This window comes from Thermobia domestica, chromosome 8 (assembly GCF_964235325.1).
Source record: "Thermobia domestica chromosome 8, izTheDome1.hap1.1, whole genome shotgun sequence".
In the NCBI taxonomy this organism is placed as follows: domain Eukaryota; kingdom Metazoa; phylum Arthropoda; class Insecta; order Zygentoma; family Lepismatidae; genus Thermobia; species Thermobia domestica.
In genome coordinates this window covers 57,340,928-57,357,815 of record NC_137461.1, presented here as the reverse complement: position 1 = coordinate 57,357,815, position 16,888 = coordinate 57,340,928, and the positions used below count along the sequence as shown (strand labels likewise).

The window sequence follows — 16,888 nt, the reverse complement described above, 5'->3', positions numbered from 1 at the left end:
TTTCTACGAAATTCACTTCGAGGGGAATCAGATCTAACGATTACATGCTTTCTACATGTAATGTGATTGCTATTGCTATTAGTACTAAGATTAGGTTCGGTTACACAATTACTATTACTTTTGCTATTAGGATTAGGCTCGTTTACATTACCGGTAAAATTAGGTTCAGTTCTTATTCGTTTCACTGGTGGTGAAATATCGTGTCTCCTAATGGATCTGTACTTGTCCTTTACATGATATCCACAGTAGTCTGTCCTATTGCGATTTCTGTTTCTTCTGTAATTAGGTTCGGTTACATTACCGGTACAAATGGATTTGGCATTACTTTTCACATTGGTATCACACTTTAATCTAACATGAATGTTTCGAATTTGGTTTCGGTTGAGGTTAGTTTGGTTCTGGTTAGTACTGTATTGCACCATTGATGAATTTTCAAAATCTTGCAATGTCATATCTAGTTGATTGAAGTCAACGTACTGCATCACTTTCTGTAAAAGCACCATTTAGTTGTTTACTACTATCATTTTGGTCTTTTCGTTGAGTGAACATTTCAACAGCTCCGATTCAATCGGCCAATCACTACAAGCATTGTTGGGAACACGCGCTCTCTTTCTGAATTTCACGAATACTGGAATAAATTTTCTTCTTGCTACATGAACCACAGAGTTAATATCATGTTGAATATACTGGGAATACAAGCAGTCAATAGCGTTCTCAAGACGAAAATGATCATAACTTTTCGCACATTGATGCATACCAAAATCTTCATTACACGCAGCATCCATAAGACAATCAAAAACATTCAACTGAAAAGAAAAGTTAGGATAATCTGATACAACCAATACGGCAGTATGTTTTTTTTTTTTTGCGAAAGCTCATTAAATTTCACTAATGTAAACTCAAAATCTGCATTTTCCGTTGTTTCTGTGGAAGGTTCAGGTTCATTTAAAGCATTCATGTTAACCCGTGATGACTTTTCTTTAACCTGTGATGACGTTTGTTCCATTTTATTATCGTACTGCTCAAACTTCGCATCTATTTGATGATTCATCTGGATCAACTGCTGCTGTATTCCGACTAACTTAGCATCAAATTGCTGCTGCTGTTTGTCCAACTTGCTATCAAGAAGTTGATGTAATTCATTCTTAAGTTGAGAAAATTCATCCTTAAGTTGTTGTGAAAATTCATCCTTAAGTTGATTCATTTTCCATCAAAGTGTTGTTGTAAATGCATATTTTGTTGTGATAGTTGTTTGAATAGATCAACCATACTTTCAGTATGATTTGTTCCGGTCTCACTCATATTGTTATCAACTACTTCGTTTTCAATATCACTCATCTTGACACGTCTATCTATTTTTGTGCCACTTCTTAGAACAGTGAAATTAATATTAGGCTCAATTATGATCGTTTTACTAAAACTTCTGAACGATACACAAGGTTTCTCGGCGTTCCGGCACCATAAAATATAACAATATATACTTTTGATATTTTCGTTTTAGTCCTGATTCTAACATTATATTATCTTATTGAGCCACAATGAATAAACTAAATTGACATAATGCAAAATCTCGTTTATTTTATACTTTCCTTTTATAAACTTTCTGGTCCTTAAAAAGTAGTTGTCATTATATCTAACCTTCCTTCTGTTCCCATAGTAACATATAAACACATCGTCTTGGTGAAATATAAACAAAAAACCATACACTGATTTATAATACGATATGTTTCCTTTTCTTCTTCCTTTTAACCTAGCTGGCTAGTGCATGTTTATAGAAAAGATCACACATTTTGCCCAAAGAATACAATTAAAAATACAACATATCGTTGTAGAGTTCCGAGGTTCCGGTGCTTAAGTACATACGTACAATCCGCAACAGCTTACCTTTAATAACATCTTCAAGACACTGTGGGCACATTCGAGCTGTTACAGCTGTACTATGTGTCATACTTGGGTAATGATTGATTTCAAGGAGCCACGGGCTAAAATCTTCACTCAGAATGAAATCAGCACCGTAAAGTTCGAAGAAATTTTTCCTTGAATCCATGTGCTCCTGAGATGCTAGAAGAACTGCAATAAGAATTTTCTTCATTTTTGGATAGACGCGGTACTTCCATACCTCAGGTTTTCCAATTCTCCTTAAGTAATAATCAAGATAAAAGAGAAATATTAAACAGACGGAAACAAGAAATAAACAACAATTATAATATCATTAAAACAAGTAAGTTTTATTGTTACAGGTTTGGCTCTAATACTTGAATATGTATTCGCTCAAGCTGCGAGAACACCTCACCAAATTTTGAGCTACAAAGTGTAAAAGGAATTGGTGAGATAGAAAGTTTTCTTTCTTTTTTTGTCTTTCCCTTTCTCTCCTTTCTCAGATTATTCACAAATACCAAATTTTGTATTAAAATCACATTAAGCAACTGAATTTTCCTTTCTTCGACACCATCATCGGTGAAAATAAAGACCCGAAATTAATTCTTCAGTGGTCTATATCCTTTATATGGTTGAACATAGTTTATGAAAGTGACTATGTTTATGACTTCATACCTCTTGAGCCACCCTACCGATATCTATCAAATTTTCAACATAGATGAGGTTCGAGCCTGGAATGCTTTTTATTATTTCACTTTAATGGTACAACGTAGAGGAGGGGCGGAGGAGATATATAAAAATAAATAAAACTTAATAACTGTTGAACCACGAGACCGATTTCGATCAAATTTGCCACATAGATGAGGGTCAAGCCTGAGATGGTTTTTATCATTTCACTTTTACGGTGCACTTTGGGGGAGGGGGGAGGAGGCAGACAGATATAGAAAAATATATAAAAATGAAAATGATTACCTTTGTGACTTAATAACTCTTGAACTACCCAACAGATTTAGATCAAATTTTCAATATAGACGAGGTTCGAGCTTAGGAGTGTTTTTATTATTTCACTTGACGGTGCAACTTAGAGGAGGGGGAGGGGAGAGATATTTAAAATGACCGATATAATTGTCGAATCCATAGTTTTCGGGGTTCCTGAGTTGAAGAGTTACACTTCCAATGACGTTTAAATCAAAATTCAGCCCACAATAGTTAATATTTAATTTTTACTGTCATTTTTACCAGACACATGACATAAGGAGTTGTGCATTTGAAGTTTTTATTTCAACCCAACGAAGAGATTAATCAATGCTAGTTGGGAATATATTTGATAGTTGTCTATTCTCTTCATTCCTTGTCTTGACTTCATAAGCAAATATTGTCTTCATGTTTATCATGATGAAATTGAGATCTTTAATATTTTTTTTTCTCTATAAGAAATAACTTGGTGTTGCATGTTATTTAGAAAATGAAAATGAATGGTAAACATTTTTTTTAACAAAAGAGACACTGACCAAAGCTTAAAACTCACTTTATTTTAAATTATAATTTGTAACTGTTTCGGATATCTAGCATATCCTTTTTCAGACACTATCGAAATTAATGAAAATACAGACATATATATAAATGTTGTTATAACAAAGTTTAAATTCTTTTATTTATCTTAAGAAAAGAATTTAAACTTTGTTATAACAACGTTTATATATATGTCTGTATTTTCATTAATTTCGATAGTGTCTGAAGAAGGATATGCTAGATATCCAAAACAGTTACAAATTATAATTTAAAATAAAGTGGGTTTTAAGCTTTGGTCAATGTCTCTTTTGTTAAAACAATCAATCCAAAGCCATGAATAGTCTTACTATCAAACATTTTTTATTAATCTTTCAACTGTTTCAGGTTTAATTAGGCAGTCATCCAATGTATTTGTAAAGAAACTCATTAAGCATTGACATATAATCTATTATTTTGGATGATCTACGTTATTTTGAAAGTGGTCCTTCAAAAATTTGATCCTCAGGAACTAAAGTTGTTGTTCAAATTTTTTTTTCAATCGTGTATTGTTGTCTTCAATTTACTGTTCAGAGCTTCTTCATTTCTAAGTGGTTAGCATACAGGCTTTTGGCAAAGGAGACTCAGAAGCTCATGTTGTTTGCATCCCTCATTAAGCTGTAGGTTCACGTCTCAAATAGCCTCACTGCTGATAGGGTCGCTAAACTCAAAATAAATGAAATCAATTTGTTGTTCATTATTATTATTGCCTTCAAAATAAAATACATCATTCCTAAAAAATGTATTTTTCTTGCTGTCTTTTACTTGTAGATGAAGTAATTCTTTCTCTGTCTGATTTACTTTCCAGTTTTTTAGGACTCCTAAGAAATTAAGAAAAAAATATGTTTCTTTATATTGAGAAAAATTCTGATGCTGTAGCTTTTATGAAATGTTTGATAATCATTTTTCGTTCGATTTTCTGCTCTAGTTTTTTGTTGTGTAAGTATGGACGTTTTAAAATTCTAAACTTCTGTTTTTTTTTTTTTTTTTTTTTTTTTTTTCGGGTGGATGAGTCTTGTTCTTAGCTGAATACTCATTGTATTGTGAGTGTTGGTTGTTCAGTATCTGAATTCCTTGTGAGTAGAACCATGCTTATTTTATCATTTTGGTTTTTAATACTTGCAATATCAGAATTGAATTTATTTATTTATGAATTTTAACTACATCTTCGTTGCTTCATTAAAAGAAATGTGCAAAATATTCATTCTTGAAGTATTTGTTTTTGTCTAAATCTTTTTGAACACTTACTAAAGTCTGCCTTATGATTCTTACAACAATGTAAACGTTTAATTTTCTTCTTGTATTCTTCAGTATTGTGGAATTTACTACATATTTTACACCGATTGTATTTGTGCTTATATCGAGATGTAGAATGACTATAAATTCGACATTTTTTGCATTGTTATACTGAAGGCTTTTATATCTTAACTGGAAAATTTAGTTAATAGACTTTAACATCTTTTGGAAGTTTTGCTAGTTAAATTTTACTATTATAGCTTTGGTACGGACAGGTTATTTTCTCTGTAAACCCAATCATTTTATTTTTTTTTAACAGAAATGATTTGTTTCTCATCATTTAATAGAGCCTCCGTAGAAATAGCAGTGTCTATATCCATAGAGGTTGTCACATGATTCGGAATATAAGGATACCGTTCTTGAATTGTAAAATTTCATGTTTCAGAAAATTGTTAGTTTCATACCCTGTTTTAAATTGAATTTTCATTAGATTTCTTCCAATTGGTTTGACTTCATTGATTCCAGGAGTTTCTGTGTTATATAGTTTCCTACAAATTGATAATAAGGACAATTTCCGGTCGTCTATCACTTTACATTGAACCATTACAATATAAGGAGCCAAGTGCTCAACTGTATAAATATTTTCCATTACTTATGTATGTACCATAATTTGATGATGATGGATGTGAAGAAACTTTTGTTTTAGTAGGATATATTATTTTATTGAGAGATATTTTAGTAATACTTTCTGAATCATCTATATTCAGAAATTATTGATTACATTCATTTAATTATTTAGAAATAATAGATTTACAATAATATTGTCCGTCATCTTGACACATAGTTCAGCGGTTAACAGAATCTCTAAAATAAACTATAAATTCTTACACACTTTATATTTTAATTAAAAGTTTTCAACACTGGACTTTAAACTTCATTACATAACTATTTACACTCTGACAACACAAAATTAAGTTGAATTTTCACATTTTTAAGTACATATGGAAAGAACTATACCCAACTATAGCACGGCCAACAAGAGATGGTCTCTGACGTTTCTTACCACATGCGGTGGGACATTGCAGCCCCTACTTTGATACCAGTGTTACCAACCACGATCACTCAGTCTTATACCATTAATTAAATTGCCATTACAGTTGCACCGAAAAAAACCTTGACACGCGAGTAGTGGCAATGTCACTGCGAGCTGTCAGAGACGTTCTCTTACTGGACGCACTATAGTGATCTACACTTTTTCTCAAAGGAACTGAATCTAATCAACTAAAAAAAAGAAAGAAAAATGAAAAAAAGAAAAGGGAAAAGGGAAGAACTAAGAAAATAGTTTATCAGGTCATGTTGACGAAAAATTTCCTATGTCTATGCGTGAAAACTACTTTTGGATTTCTTTAAGAAATTATAAATGTATGGCAACTTTTATTCAAAGTGTCTTTCTTTGAGTTGAACACATGTTTCTTACTTTCCATAAAGATTTATTTATACTTATTTATACTTCTCTGTTTGTGTTTTGGACTTACGTTACCAATATGAACAATTCTCACACAAATATTTATAAGATCCTAAAATCATTAATTTTCCTAAAATGTTTTAATTTTGATGTTTTTTCATCATTCTACAAAACTCAAACGTCTACAAAATTATGTATAACTCAGGGTTTTAGAATAGAATACATTGAGAATAATACTAGTACTAATAATAAAATTGTTATATAGGACTAATTTAAACAATATTATACTATAATCACACTTAAAAGTGATGTACCTATTATTAAAAATAAGAAAAAACTATGCCTCTCTGAACTTCTGTATTGATTTCTGAATCAAATCATAGGTTTATTGTTTCAAAATAACTTTTCTTTTCTAATTCTTTTTCTGTTACACGTATTAGTCGTGTTAGCCTATCTACAGTGTTCAAACTCACTGGGAATATTAAAAAGGAAATCTGGTAAGTCTCTAATACCCGACAATACACACACAATATTCTGTAAAAAATCCTGGTATTTTTAATAAATATTCAGAAGGATATGTTATATAAAGTAGAGGAGAACGCTCTCTTTCATTATTGGTTCGCTTTACCTGTAAGATATTTAAGACGATTGGAAATTCTCAGAAAAATTAAACCAATTCGACACATATATATATATATATATATATATATATATATATATATGTTGTTCTTTTGTTTTTACGAAAGTTAACATAGAAATTTTATTCAAACCTTTGGGTGGCAGGGGTTAGGTAAGTCCTCATATTTGACTGACTTCAACTGCAAGCGTAGGAATTATGTAAAAACCTCACTAAACACATCATCATATTGTGTTAAAATTGAATAATATTTTCATAAGTTATCATAGAACACATTTTTTTAAAACCTGGGGGGAAGGCAATGGAGGCTCATTCTATCGTTCTAAATTGATTTTAAATCGAAATAGTGAGAATGATTGTAAAGCCTCAAAATATATCATGGATCATATTTTTATATCAGAGGCAGGGTGTGTATTGAGAATAATGCATATTACATTAGGTAATTCATCGCTTATTCTTGACAGTTGCTACCACTGGAGGTGTTGACTAGTACAGCCTGTATCGATTTTAACTAACTATTATTAAATTCTTCACGATTTTTAAATTATAAAATTTCACAATACATTTTATGGGACTGTGTGACACGCCAGTATTTTGCGACACATTTATCGAGAACCACTGCTCCAGGGCATAATTTTTTGTATTCTTCCGTTCCATTCGACTTCTACTAGATATATATACTTATGCTCGGAATATGAGAAGAAATTAAAAATAAATAAATAAATGCATTAAAACTCAGAGCTTATTAATTATGAATTCAACAATGATATGTATTTCATAGATAGATAGGAATTTTTCTCATTATATGATACTGAGCATTAAGCATTCATTGAGTTTGGGTTCAATCAGTACAATTTAACTAGTAGATATTATTAACTGTTTATGAATCTAGTTTTAAACCGCCCTAATTTTTATTTTGCTGATGCTAAACTTGAATTGATTTCTACAGAATTAATATCTCTTCTGAGTTGAGATTTTTCTTTAATTTTACTTTCTAAACTTTTATTTCTTTTTTAAGGAAAAATTACGAGTACGTTCAATGAAAACTTGAATATCTTACTCAAGATATTGTTGAAAAGTACTGCTGTCCCACATATTTTGTTGAGGTAATTCTGGATGTCTTCCTACAGCATTCTTGTACTTATATTGAACGCTGTTGTTGCAAAGATGGATTGACTCATGATAATTCGTCAGATCAAACTGCTGTGAAGAAAATCGCAAATAGCATTCCCTGAAATAGATAATAAGTAAATAGCATGTAATTTCGTATTAAATTAATCTTTATTTGAGAATCAGATTAGCGTAAAAAGGTTAACCATCAAGTACGAATCGCTACTCAATAATACATTAAATTATAATAATCAACTCCCCGGTAAACACCACCTTTACGAAGACACTTACGTGTCGGGTGGGAAGCATTGCGTGCTGCAGTGAAATTTAGAGCTATGTCATTGGCAGTTTAGTACAAGAAGGGTCACTCTTACGAAATTGGTCTAAATGGAGTAGCCAGATGAAGAGTGTTCTGGGAGAAGGCAGTAATTCTCCAGTAGCCAAGTTGGCGGAAATCATAGTGATTGGTACGGCAACTTGGACATTAATTCCAGGTGTAGTCAGAGTGACTTTAATGGCTGGGATACTGCAGGGTGGTAGGCAACGGACAACCACCAGTCTATTTGTCCCTAGTTTGCTGGCAGCAAAAAGAGAACATAGGTACAATGGTCTTTCGCAAGTCTAAATATTGTTATAAGAGCAGAAAGATCATACGTGAAGACTAAGATTTTAGCGGAGGACTGTGGAACATGGAAGCTTCTCAGCTTCGACAAGTGACTTGCCAATAAGAGCAGAATACCTATGATGGTAATAATAATAATAATAATAATAATAATAATAATAATAATAATAATAATAATAATAATAATAATAATAATAATAATAATAATAATAATAATAATAATAAAATCATATATCATTGAATAATAATATACGATGATAATTTTCCGACAGTTGTTTAAACGTAAGTTTGGAAATAGAAGATAATTTCAAGGAAACTTTAAACGTAAGTTTGAAAACCAATTTTTTAAAACTCAAACCATTACTAGAGAATATAAACCGGCTTATATTTTCTTTCTTTTTCTTTTTTGTAATGGGTTCTTAATACTACTAGGGATTTGATAAACCGTGAAAACAGAAAAGTTCAAGGATGAGACATTGAAAATTGTTGTAGATAAAGCTTATTATAGTGTTTCTGAATAGCCAGAAAAAAATGATAAATTGTTTATGTACACATCTTTTTGTGTGTTCTTTGCTACTATCATCTTTTTACTGTATGAAATTTGTAATTTGGATTTTTACTACTATATTTTTATTTTTATGTTTTGTAATTGAATGTACTAATATTTTTGACATGTCCTATATATTTAGTTTTTCCAACCATTATGTACGAAAAGAATGATAATGAACTAAACAAAACAAAACTAAATTATGTTTTGTTTCATTCTAATGTTACTTTAATGCTATCAGTGAAATCGCAAGAGAAAATCTGCAAAGTATTCGTCAATCGTTTAATAGTAATTGATTTCGGTCAAATTTACAAATATTAATATATGTTATAATTTTTCGAGATTCTGATCAAAAAGTTTCAAGAGTCACAAACCTAACAAATTGATAGTCTGCTTCAGGTAGACAAATTGCAAACTGCATGATAAAAACGATTTTGAGTATCATCCAGCACACATTATGTGGAAATTGGCCAAATCCATTCAGTTTAATATACTCTTATCAAAGCTTCCGGTAGTGCGTCAAGATTCCTATCTAATAAACTGTTGTTACTTATTTTATCAATTGGGTGCCCCAGCGTAGCGTAGTCGCTAACGCTCTCGCCTTCGGTCCCGGGTTCGATTCCCGGCGGGGGCACTCGGTCGAAAACGTGTAAAACGCTTTTTCAGGCAGCCACCCTGAATGAAGTTTTCTTGGGTTTTCCTCATTCACACCAGGCAAATGCCGGAGTGGTACCTAACTTTCCCAATCCTTTCTTCCTTCCCTTTCCCCGGATAGTGTGCTCGCCGAGGGACGTCATCCTTCAAACGTGACGGGCTAAATGGCCTTAGATGCCGAAAGCCCAGAAATCTAAATCCTAAATCCCCCCTCATTTTATCAGTTGGTGAATTGCTGATTACTTTAAGCTCTTTAATGTATTCAAGTTTCAAAAACAAACATAGTTCAAAACGCTTTGGCACAAATAAGAATGTCTCGTTTATTTTATCACAAATTCAAACTTTGTATGCAAAGGCAACATCACAAAATTTAGCTAGTGTACTGTCTGTACTCTTTGTTTAGTAGAAAGGATAATAATCAACGCTATAATCCCACTCGTTATATGATTTAAGAACATTATGCTGTGCAAAATTTCACATCACGTCATCATACTAAAATACTTCAATCGTTTGCAATTGAAAAAGTTTCATATTTCATTACTCTTTGATTTTAGATTCTTTACCATTACTGACATCTGGTCATACTTTTCCTTTTCTTCTGATCTTTTTTGTATTTTATGTCCTCTTCTGAACTGCCTGACGTCGTAAAATGCTTGAAATAGGGTACACCTCAAGGGAAAAACAAGGGACAACTCAAAATTATTTTTCAAATAATAACCTGAATATTTTATGTATGACCTGCACTGATTCCATAAAACAGACTTGTGAAAACAATGATGAGGCTACTCTATTAGCACGTCGGTAATTTACCTGATTTATTCTCTATTCTGTCTGACTATCCTGGTTCTTTCGCAACATCAAAATTTTGCGTGCATATAATTCATGTCCATAATGTTCCTTTCAGCATTCCATACTTCTACAAGAAGACTTTTCCATTTTTATCAAATGACATCACATACTTGCTTATAATCAAATATTGTCTTTTCGTTTTTTTTTTTTTTTTTTTAAAGATTCTTTATATATATTAATTTTAGCCTGACCTAAACCCATTTTCATAAGATGATTACGATACTTGTTGACATTTTGTTTTAAATGTCAACATCTCATATTTGATTCAGTGAGATTAAACAGATTACTTAGGAAATATACAAATCTAGACCTAAGACAGTGAACTTTAGAATAACGGATTCTTTTTTAAAAAATAAAGAAAATATTTTTTTATTTACTGCAGCTTTTGTTTTAACATTAAAACTGTTGTGTGTTTTCTTTCTCATGTGTTTTAAGTTAATGTAGAAAATCTCAATTAATATACTTTAGAGTCAAGATACGTTGAATTTTGCGCCTTTTTTTTTTTTTTTTTGGCATTAACTGGAAACATTAAAACTAAGAATGAACGATAAGTGAAGATAAATGCGATTTAAAAGTCAATCAATAGTTTCAGCCAGCCGTTATGTAAAAGCTGAATAATCTTATAAGAATAAAAATAATTATTGAGTAATAGTACTCATATTGTAAATAAGAAGATTGAAAAAGAATGATAGGTTTAATAATTGTCAAAGTGATCATTTATGTTAAATGTTACTAAAAGCATGGCAGTAAGACAGTATATGATTTTAGAATAGTAAACTTCTATTCTACACTGTTCTGTAAAATCATACCATAATATGATTTATTATTCTAACTACTATGCGAACGCCTTAGCCGTGTTATTCTTCCAGTTACCCTGCTTTCAGTGAAGTAAAGCAATATTCAGTCGGAGTCTGCTGGGACGAGAGAACCGTTGGGCCATTTTATATCAGGGTGGCCTAATTTTTTGATTCTGTGACCTATTTCACAGTGGAAAAATATTCAGCGATCTATTATAGCTCTTTGGCGATCTATCTATACCAGTGCCACTACATTTCCATTTTTCTCAGTTCATTTTTAGGTACTAAGTCGGAATTATATTTCTTATCATGCAAAGTGAACTAATGATTTTCCAGATTATCCTCCCTTATAAGAGCAACATAAGCGTTGCACTACAAACACGCATGTTCATCTTTTGATATAACAAAGAAGAAATAGTGTTCCCATTCTAAGTGGAAAAAGTATGTGTTCGGCTTTTTATTGAAACTTCAATTCAAACTCACTTTAAAAAAATGCGATTGATGTTTAAGATTTTTCAAATAATATAACTTTTTCTAACGACCTACCAGACACTCAGAGGCGATCGACAGCTTAGACAAGCATGTTGTATATAATTTAGGCACTGAGGCTTTCACCAAGAGTCGTGAGTATAATTGAGGAACTATTTGAATTAAAGTTAGCAGAGTGCGATTAAGAAAGAAGTAGTAATAGTAATGAAACTCGATATGTATTGACAAGATCTATATCTATATCTATATCTATATCTATATCTATATCTATATCTATATCTATATCTATATCTATATCTATATCTATATCTTTATCTATATCTATATCTATATCTATATCTATATCTATCTATCTACTGTATATATGCACTGGCATATAGATATAGATATAGATACAGATACAGATATGGATATAGATATAGATATATACTCCATTTTCAAATTCCGACTAATCGGTTAAGCCTTTTCGCGCTTACGCCTTTTCTTAAAAATATAACTAAAATATACTTACTTATACATCCACATAGTTAAAGGGTGAAATTCCGTGACAAGAAACCACTGACGAACATCAAACTTCGTATTGTGAATTAACAAGGGCCGTTCTGTAATAGATACATTATTATCATACTGTAATTCATAGCTTTAACTCTAATATTTCACGATTACGTTGGGGATAATTTTTACTTTAAAAAGTTTAACATTTGTATTTTGACATAATTATACCAGTATATATTTTTTTAAAATAATGTATATAAAACTACTGGATATGTGTTTCTAATTATGTCAAAGCATTTAAGTTTTTCCATTGTAACTTTCTATGTAAACTTTAAATTTTAATATAAATTTTCACAAATATCTTCCTTAAAAGAGTTACAAGATCTAAACAAAAGTAGATAGGGTCATAAAACATTAATCTTTGTAATAGGACATTTCATATTTTAGTGCAACAGAAATTGAATACTATATAAAATATGCCTTCAAAGTAGAAATTTTCTCTTCCCCAGATCTTCCCATGTTAATATTTACTAGAACGTACTCAAAATATTTAACTTTAAACAAAGAATAAATAAATAAATATGCAAGAGAAAGGGGATTTTAAAATCTGTTTACGAATGGAGCCATAGTCTAGTCCCTGGTAGTTCCATAGCATAGATAGTTCAGTAATATAATAAAAACATTGAAAAGATCTAATGTACTGATATTATTATTGTGATATTAAATAAAATCATTCACATTTATTTTCAAATCAATGCTACCTTGTGTGTTTATGTGCAAAACTCCAAAATTGACTACCACGAATAGTTAAGAAAAAAATATACTGTGCACAAATAAACTGTAATAAGGCAAGGCAATAAGAATTTCTACTGTATTTCAGCAACAACTCACCTATATATTTCTGAATCACAAATGCGTGACTTAGTTTTGAAGAATTCAGAAGGATATCATCTACACTAGAATAAATTTGTATCCCTCGACCTTGAGTGCTAGCAGCAGGTTTCATTATCCACAGATTGCGAACACCATCAATGATCCACTGAGTCCAAAACACTCTAAGCTTTTGGAGGGTGGAGCCCACTGTATACATGATATCCTATTGAAAAAAAAAATCTATTTAGTTAATAATAAATTTTATATATTTTTAATGCAGGTTTACAATAGTTCCTCACAAAAATGGTAATTTTAGGGTTAAAATGAATGTGTCTATATGAAAGAGGACTCTATTAGATATTAATTTCCAGTAGCGGAGTATTTTTGCACATTTTAATGATTATAACTATAGGGTTTCTATTCTAAAACCACTACAAGTGCTACACGATGGTTAGAAAATGAAATGAAATCTTTGAGTTTTACGTCCCACGGTTATGCCGGTTAGCCTAAAAGAGACGGTGATTATGAGAAATGAATGAAATGGTGAAATGAAGAAAATGGGAGGAAACGGGAGAACCCCGAGAAAACCCACGAGCACGGTGTTTGTCCACCACAAAGTCCACACGGCGCGAGGTGGGATCGAACCAGGGATCCCAAACACCGGAGGTGAACGCTCTACCATTGAGCCACCGCGCCCCCTACACGACGGTTAAAATAAATGAGTGCATATGAAAGGTTACTGTAATAGATATTATTTTCCACCACCAGATTATTACTGCACAGTTTACAAAAACTGTATTTTACACATGTTTACAAGTGTAGCGTTACTAGTGTGAAACAATTACAAGTGCTGTAGGAACTCATACAACTACAGAATCTACACTAAGTTACTTATAAATGTAATATACAACCACTACCTACCTTATCCTACCTTGCTCTAGTAACCAACCCTACTCTACTCTTGTAACCTAACCTAAGCTAACGTACTCTGCTAGCCTTATCTACTCTACTAATCTAATCTAACCTACTCTACTAGCCTTACTTAACCTAATCTACCCTATTCTAGTAGATGTTCGACATCACTTTAATAACCTAACCTACTCTACCTTACTCTACTTTACCCTAGGACATGTTGATGCGTGTTTTTTGTATGAAAAATCATTTTCATTGCACATCACTGCCACGCATATTATCAATCTATACGCAGTCATTTGGGCATGAGCCAGGAAAATAACATTCCAGAATGTCTTAGGGATCATTTAAAGCACAGAAAGTGAAGCAAAATTTATATTACTGGTTTGACGAACTATTGTAAAGATGCTCAATATTTTAAATAAAAAAATACCCTTTAGAGGTGTATTTTCACTGCTTTTCCCCGGTGGTGGTGAGTTCTCTTCTTTATATTTCCTTGAGGTTTTTATTATTCTTTTTACTTCCATTCCTTTCAATTATATACTTCGTGTACAAAGCTCCAGAGAAGAGCTTATAAGTGCAAGGATTTTTCAGTAATCAGAATATAACGTAAGGTGAAAATATCGTAACTGTAAAACCATCGAAAACATTACTATTGGATTTCATGATATTCCGATAGAATTTCATAACATTCTAGCACAATTTAGTTGACTAATTCCCAAACTAAACTCATCAATATATCGAAGTTTTCACTTTTCGTAACATAAATTTGCGTTTATAAACGATAAGAATTCAGTACCATATACAAAATGTCATTTCAAGAAATATCTTCTCCAAATTTAGCAAGTAATAGACCCAGTTACGAACCCTAGTATTTATTATTATTTAGAATTTACTCAAATTTAGATTAAAGTATCGTGATTTGTAATATATAAAATGGATCATTAGCGATAGATATTACCATTAGTAGAAGTGTAGAGGTACGAAATGAATTACTAGGAACAATCGAAAAGTCTTTGCGCTCTTTTTTTTTTGGGGGGGGGGCTGCTGTTACTCCCAGCCTGGCCCACCCACTTGTTTACCCTCGCTGACCTGGAAGCACGTGGAGTTAATTCTGTTTTGCAATTAAGCGCACACCACTGAACTTTTCCAATCAGTTACGGCAGTACGGGTTTTACTTATTGGCGTGACGTGGCAATGGGCGACTGCTTTCAATGACATGAGGTCATCAGTAGCCAACGACAAGAGCGCTTTCTTCTACTTTAGATAGTAGTGCTACGCGATTGGAGGACAATTCATACAACAACACGACTATAATACAAAATTGAGGTACAGGAGCGATGTGGTAGGGTTTCCTTGGAACTGCTCTAGAGTAACTTCCAATTTCTTCCACCTCATGGTGCTGTTATTAGGTGCCAAAGATGACCGGTGTGCCCAGGATGTGCACGCCATATTAACAGCCATAGTAGCCATGTTATTCGTTTTCTATGGTGTAAGGGGAACAGATATACACATCTTCATTGAGAAATGGAGTTTGTGTATGGGGGACAAGTGTTTAGCAGCCCGAAGTGTGAGCTGCTGGTGCAAGTAGTTTGAAAATAGACTAGAACATGTACGAGACAATGAGCGATCGGGCCGATCTCGTTCCCCGCTGACACCGAATATTAGCTTGTTAACGAAATGGTGAAAGCGGATTAACTTGTTCATCTAAAGGACATTGTCAGAGAGCTTGATATTTTCTATGGTAGTATTTGTGAAAAAATCTAATTAGATTAATTAAGGTATGTTTAAATGAATCCCAAAGTAAAGTCCGGGTAGGAAAATTTTTGTTCACGAGCTTTCACGTCGAGAATGGCCTGAAAGAAGGAGATGCGTTGTCGCCATTATTATTCAACTTTGTCCTGAAATACGCTATAAGGAAAATCAAAGATAGCAACCAGGGCCTAGAGTTGAACGGTGTTCACCAGGTTATGGTGTATATGATGATGTAAATTTAATAGGAGATGATAGGAGAACAATAGAAAGAAATGCAAAGGTCCTATTAAACGTTTGCAGTGACTTGGGTTTAGAAGTAAATGCAGAGAAAACTAAATACATGGAGTGCGTCGGGACTGTGATACGGCAAATTATGGATGCATTAAAATATTAAATAATACTTTTGATAAAGTGAATAGTTTCAAATATCTAGGATCAATATTAGCAGACGAAAATCATATTCACAAAGAAATTAAATGTCGATTAAAAGCAGGGAGTTCGTGTTATTATTCAGTTCAAAATCTCTTGTCGTCGCGAATTCTGTCGAGAATTTGAAGCTTAAAATATATAAGACGATAATCATGATTGTTGTTCTGTATGGTTGTGAAACACGTTCGCTTACTCTGAAGGAAGAACATAGACTGAAAGTATTTGAGAACAAGATCCTGAGACGAATATTCGGACCCAAGAGGAACGAGAATGGGGAATGGCGGAAACTTCATAATGAGGAACTACATAATTTATACGGTTTACCAAACTTTGTTCGAGTCATCAAGTCTAGGAGGCTTAGGTGGGCAGACCATGTAGGTAGGATGGAAGAAAGTAGAAACACTTTCAAAGTCTTGACTGGAAGACCAATCGGAAAACGACCATTAGGAAGATCTCAGCGCAGAAAATAGGAATACAAAGTAGAAACGGGATCCAGTTAGCTAAGGATAGAAGTCAGTGGAGAGCTTTTGTGAACGCGGCATTGAACCTCCGAGTTCCATAGGTCATAGAGTTAGTTAGTATTTATGACATT

At 32.5% G+C, this 16,888-nt stretch overlaps 1 protein-coding gene across 8 annotated transcripts in view; it reads right to left on the bottom strand.

The window, feature by feature from the left end:
• LOC145692925 (tubulin glycylase 3A-like) overlaps positions 1 to 16,888 on the bottom strand; it is a 55,941-nt gene that overhangs the window by 6,724 nt on the left and 32,329 nt on the right. For all 8 annotated transcript variants that reach the window (XM_081768494.1, XM_081768493.1, XM_081768492.1 and 5 more), the window contains exons 6-9: positions 13,219 to 13,423; positions 12,344 to 12,434; positions 7,825 to 7,995; positions 1,885 to 2,138 (exon numbers count right to left, since the gene is read on the bottom strand). In XM_081768494.1, the coding sequence (XP_081624620.1) occupies positions 1,885 to 2,138; positions 7,825 to 7,995; positions 12,344 to 12,434; positions 13,219 to 13,423 (721 nt within the window). The remainder of the gene's footprint in view (positions 1 to 1,884; positions 2,139 to 7,824; positions 7,996 to 12,343; positions 12,435 to 13,218; positions 13,424 to 16,888) is intronic.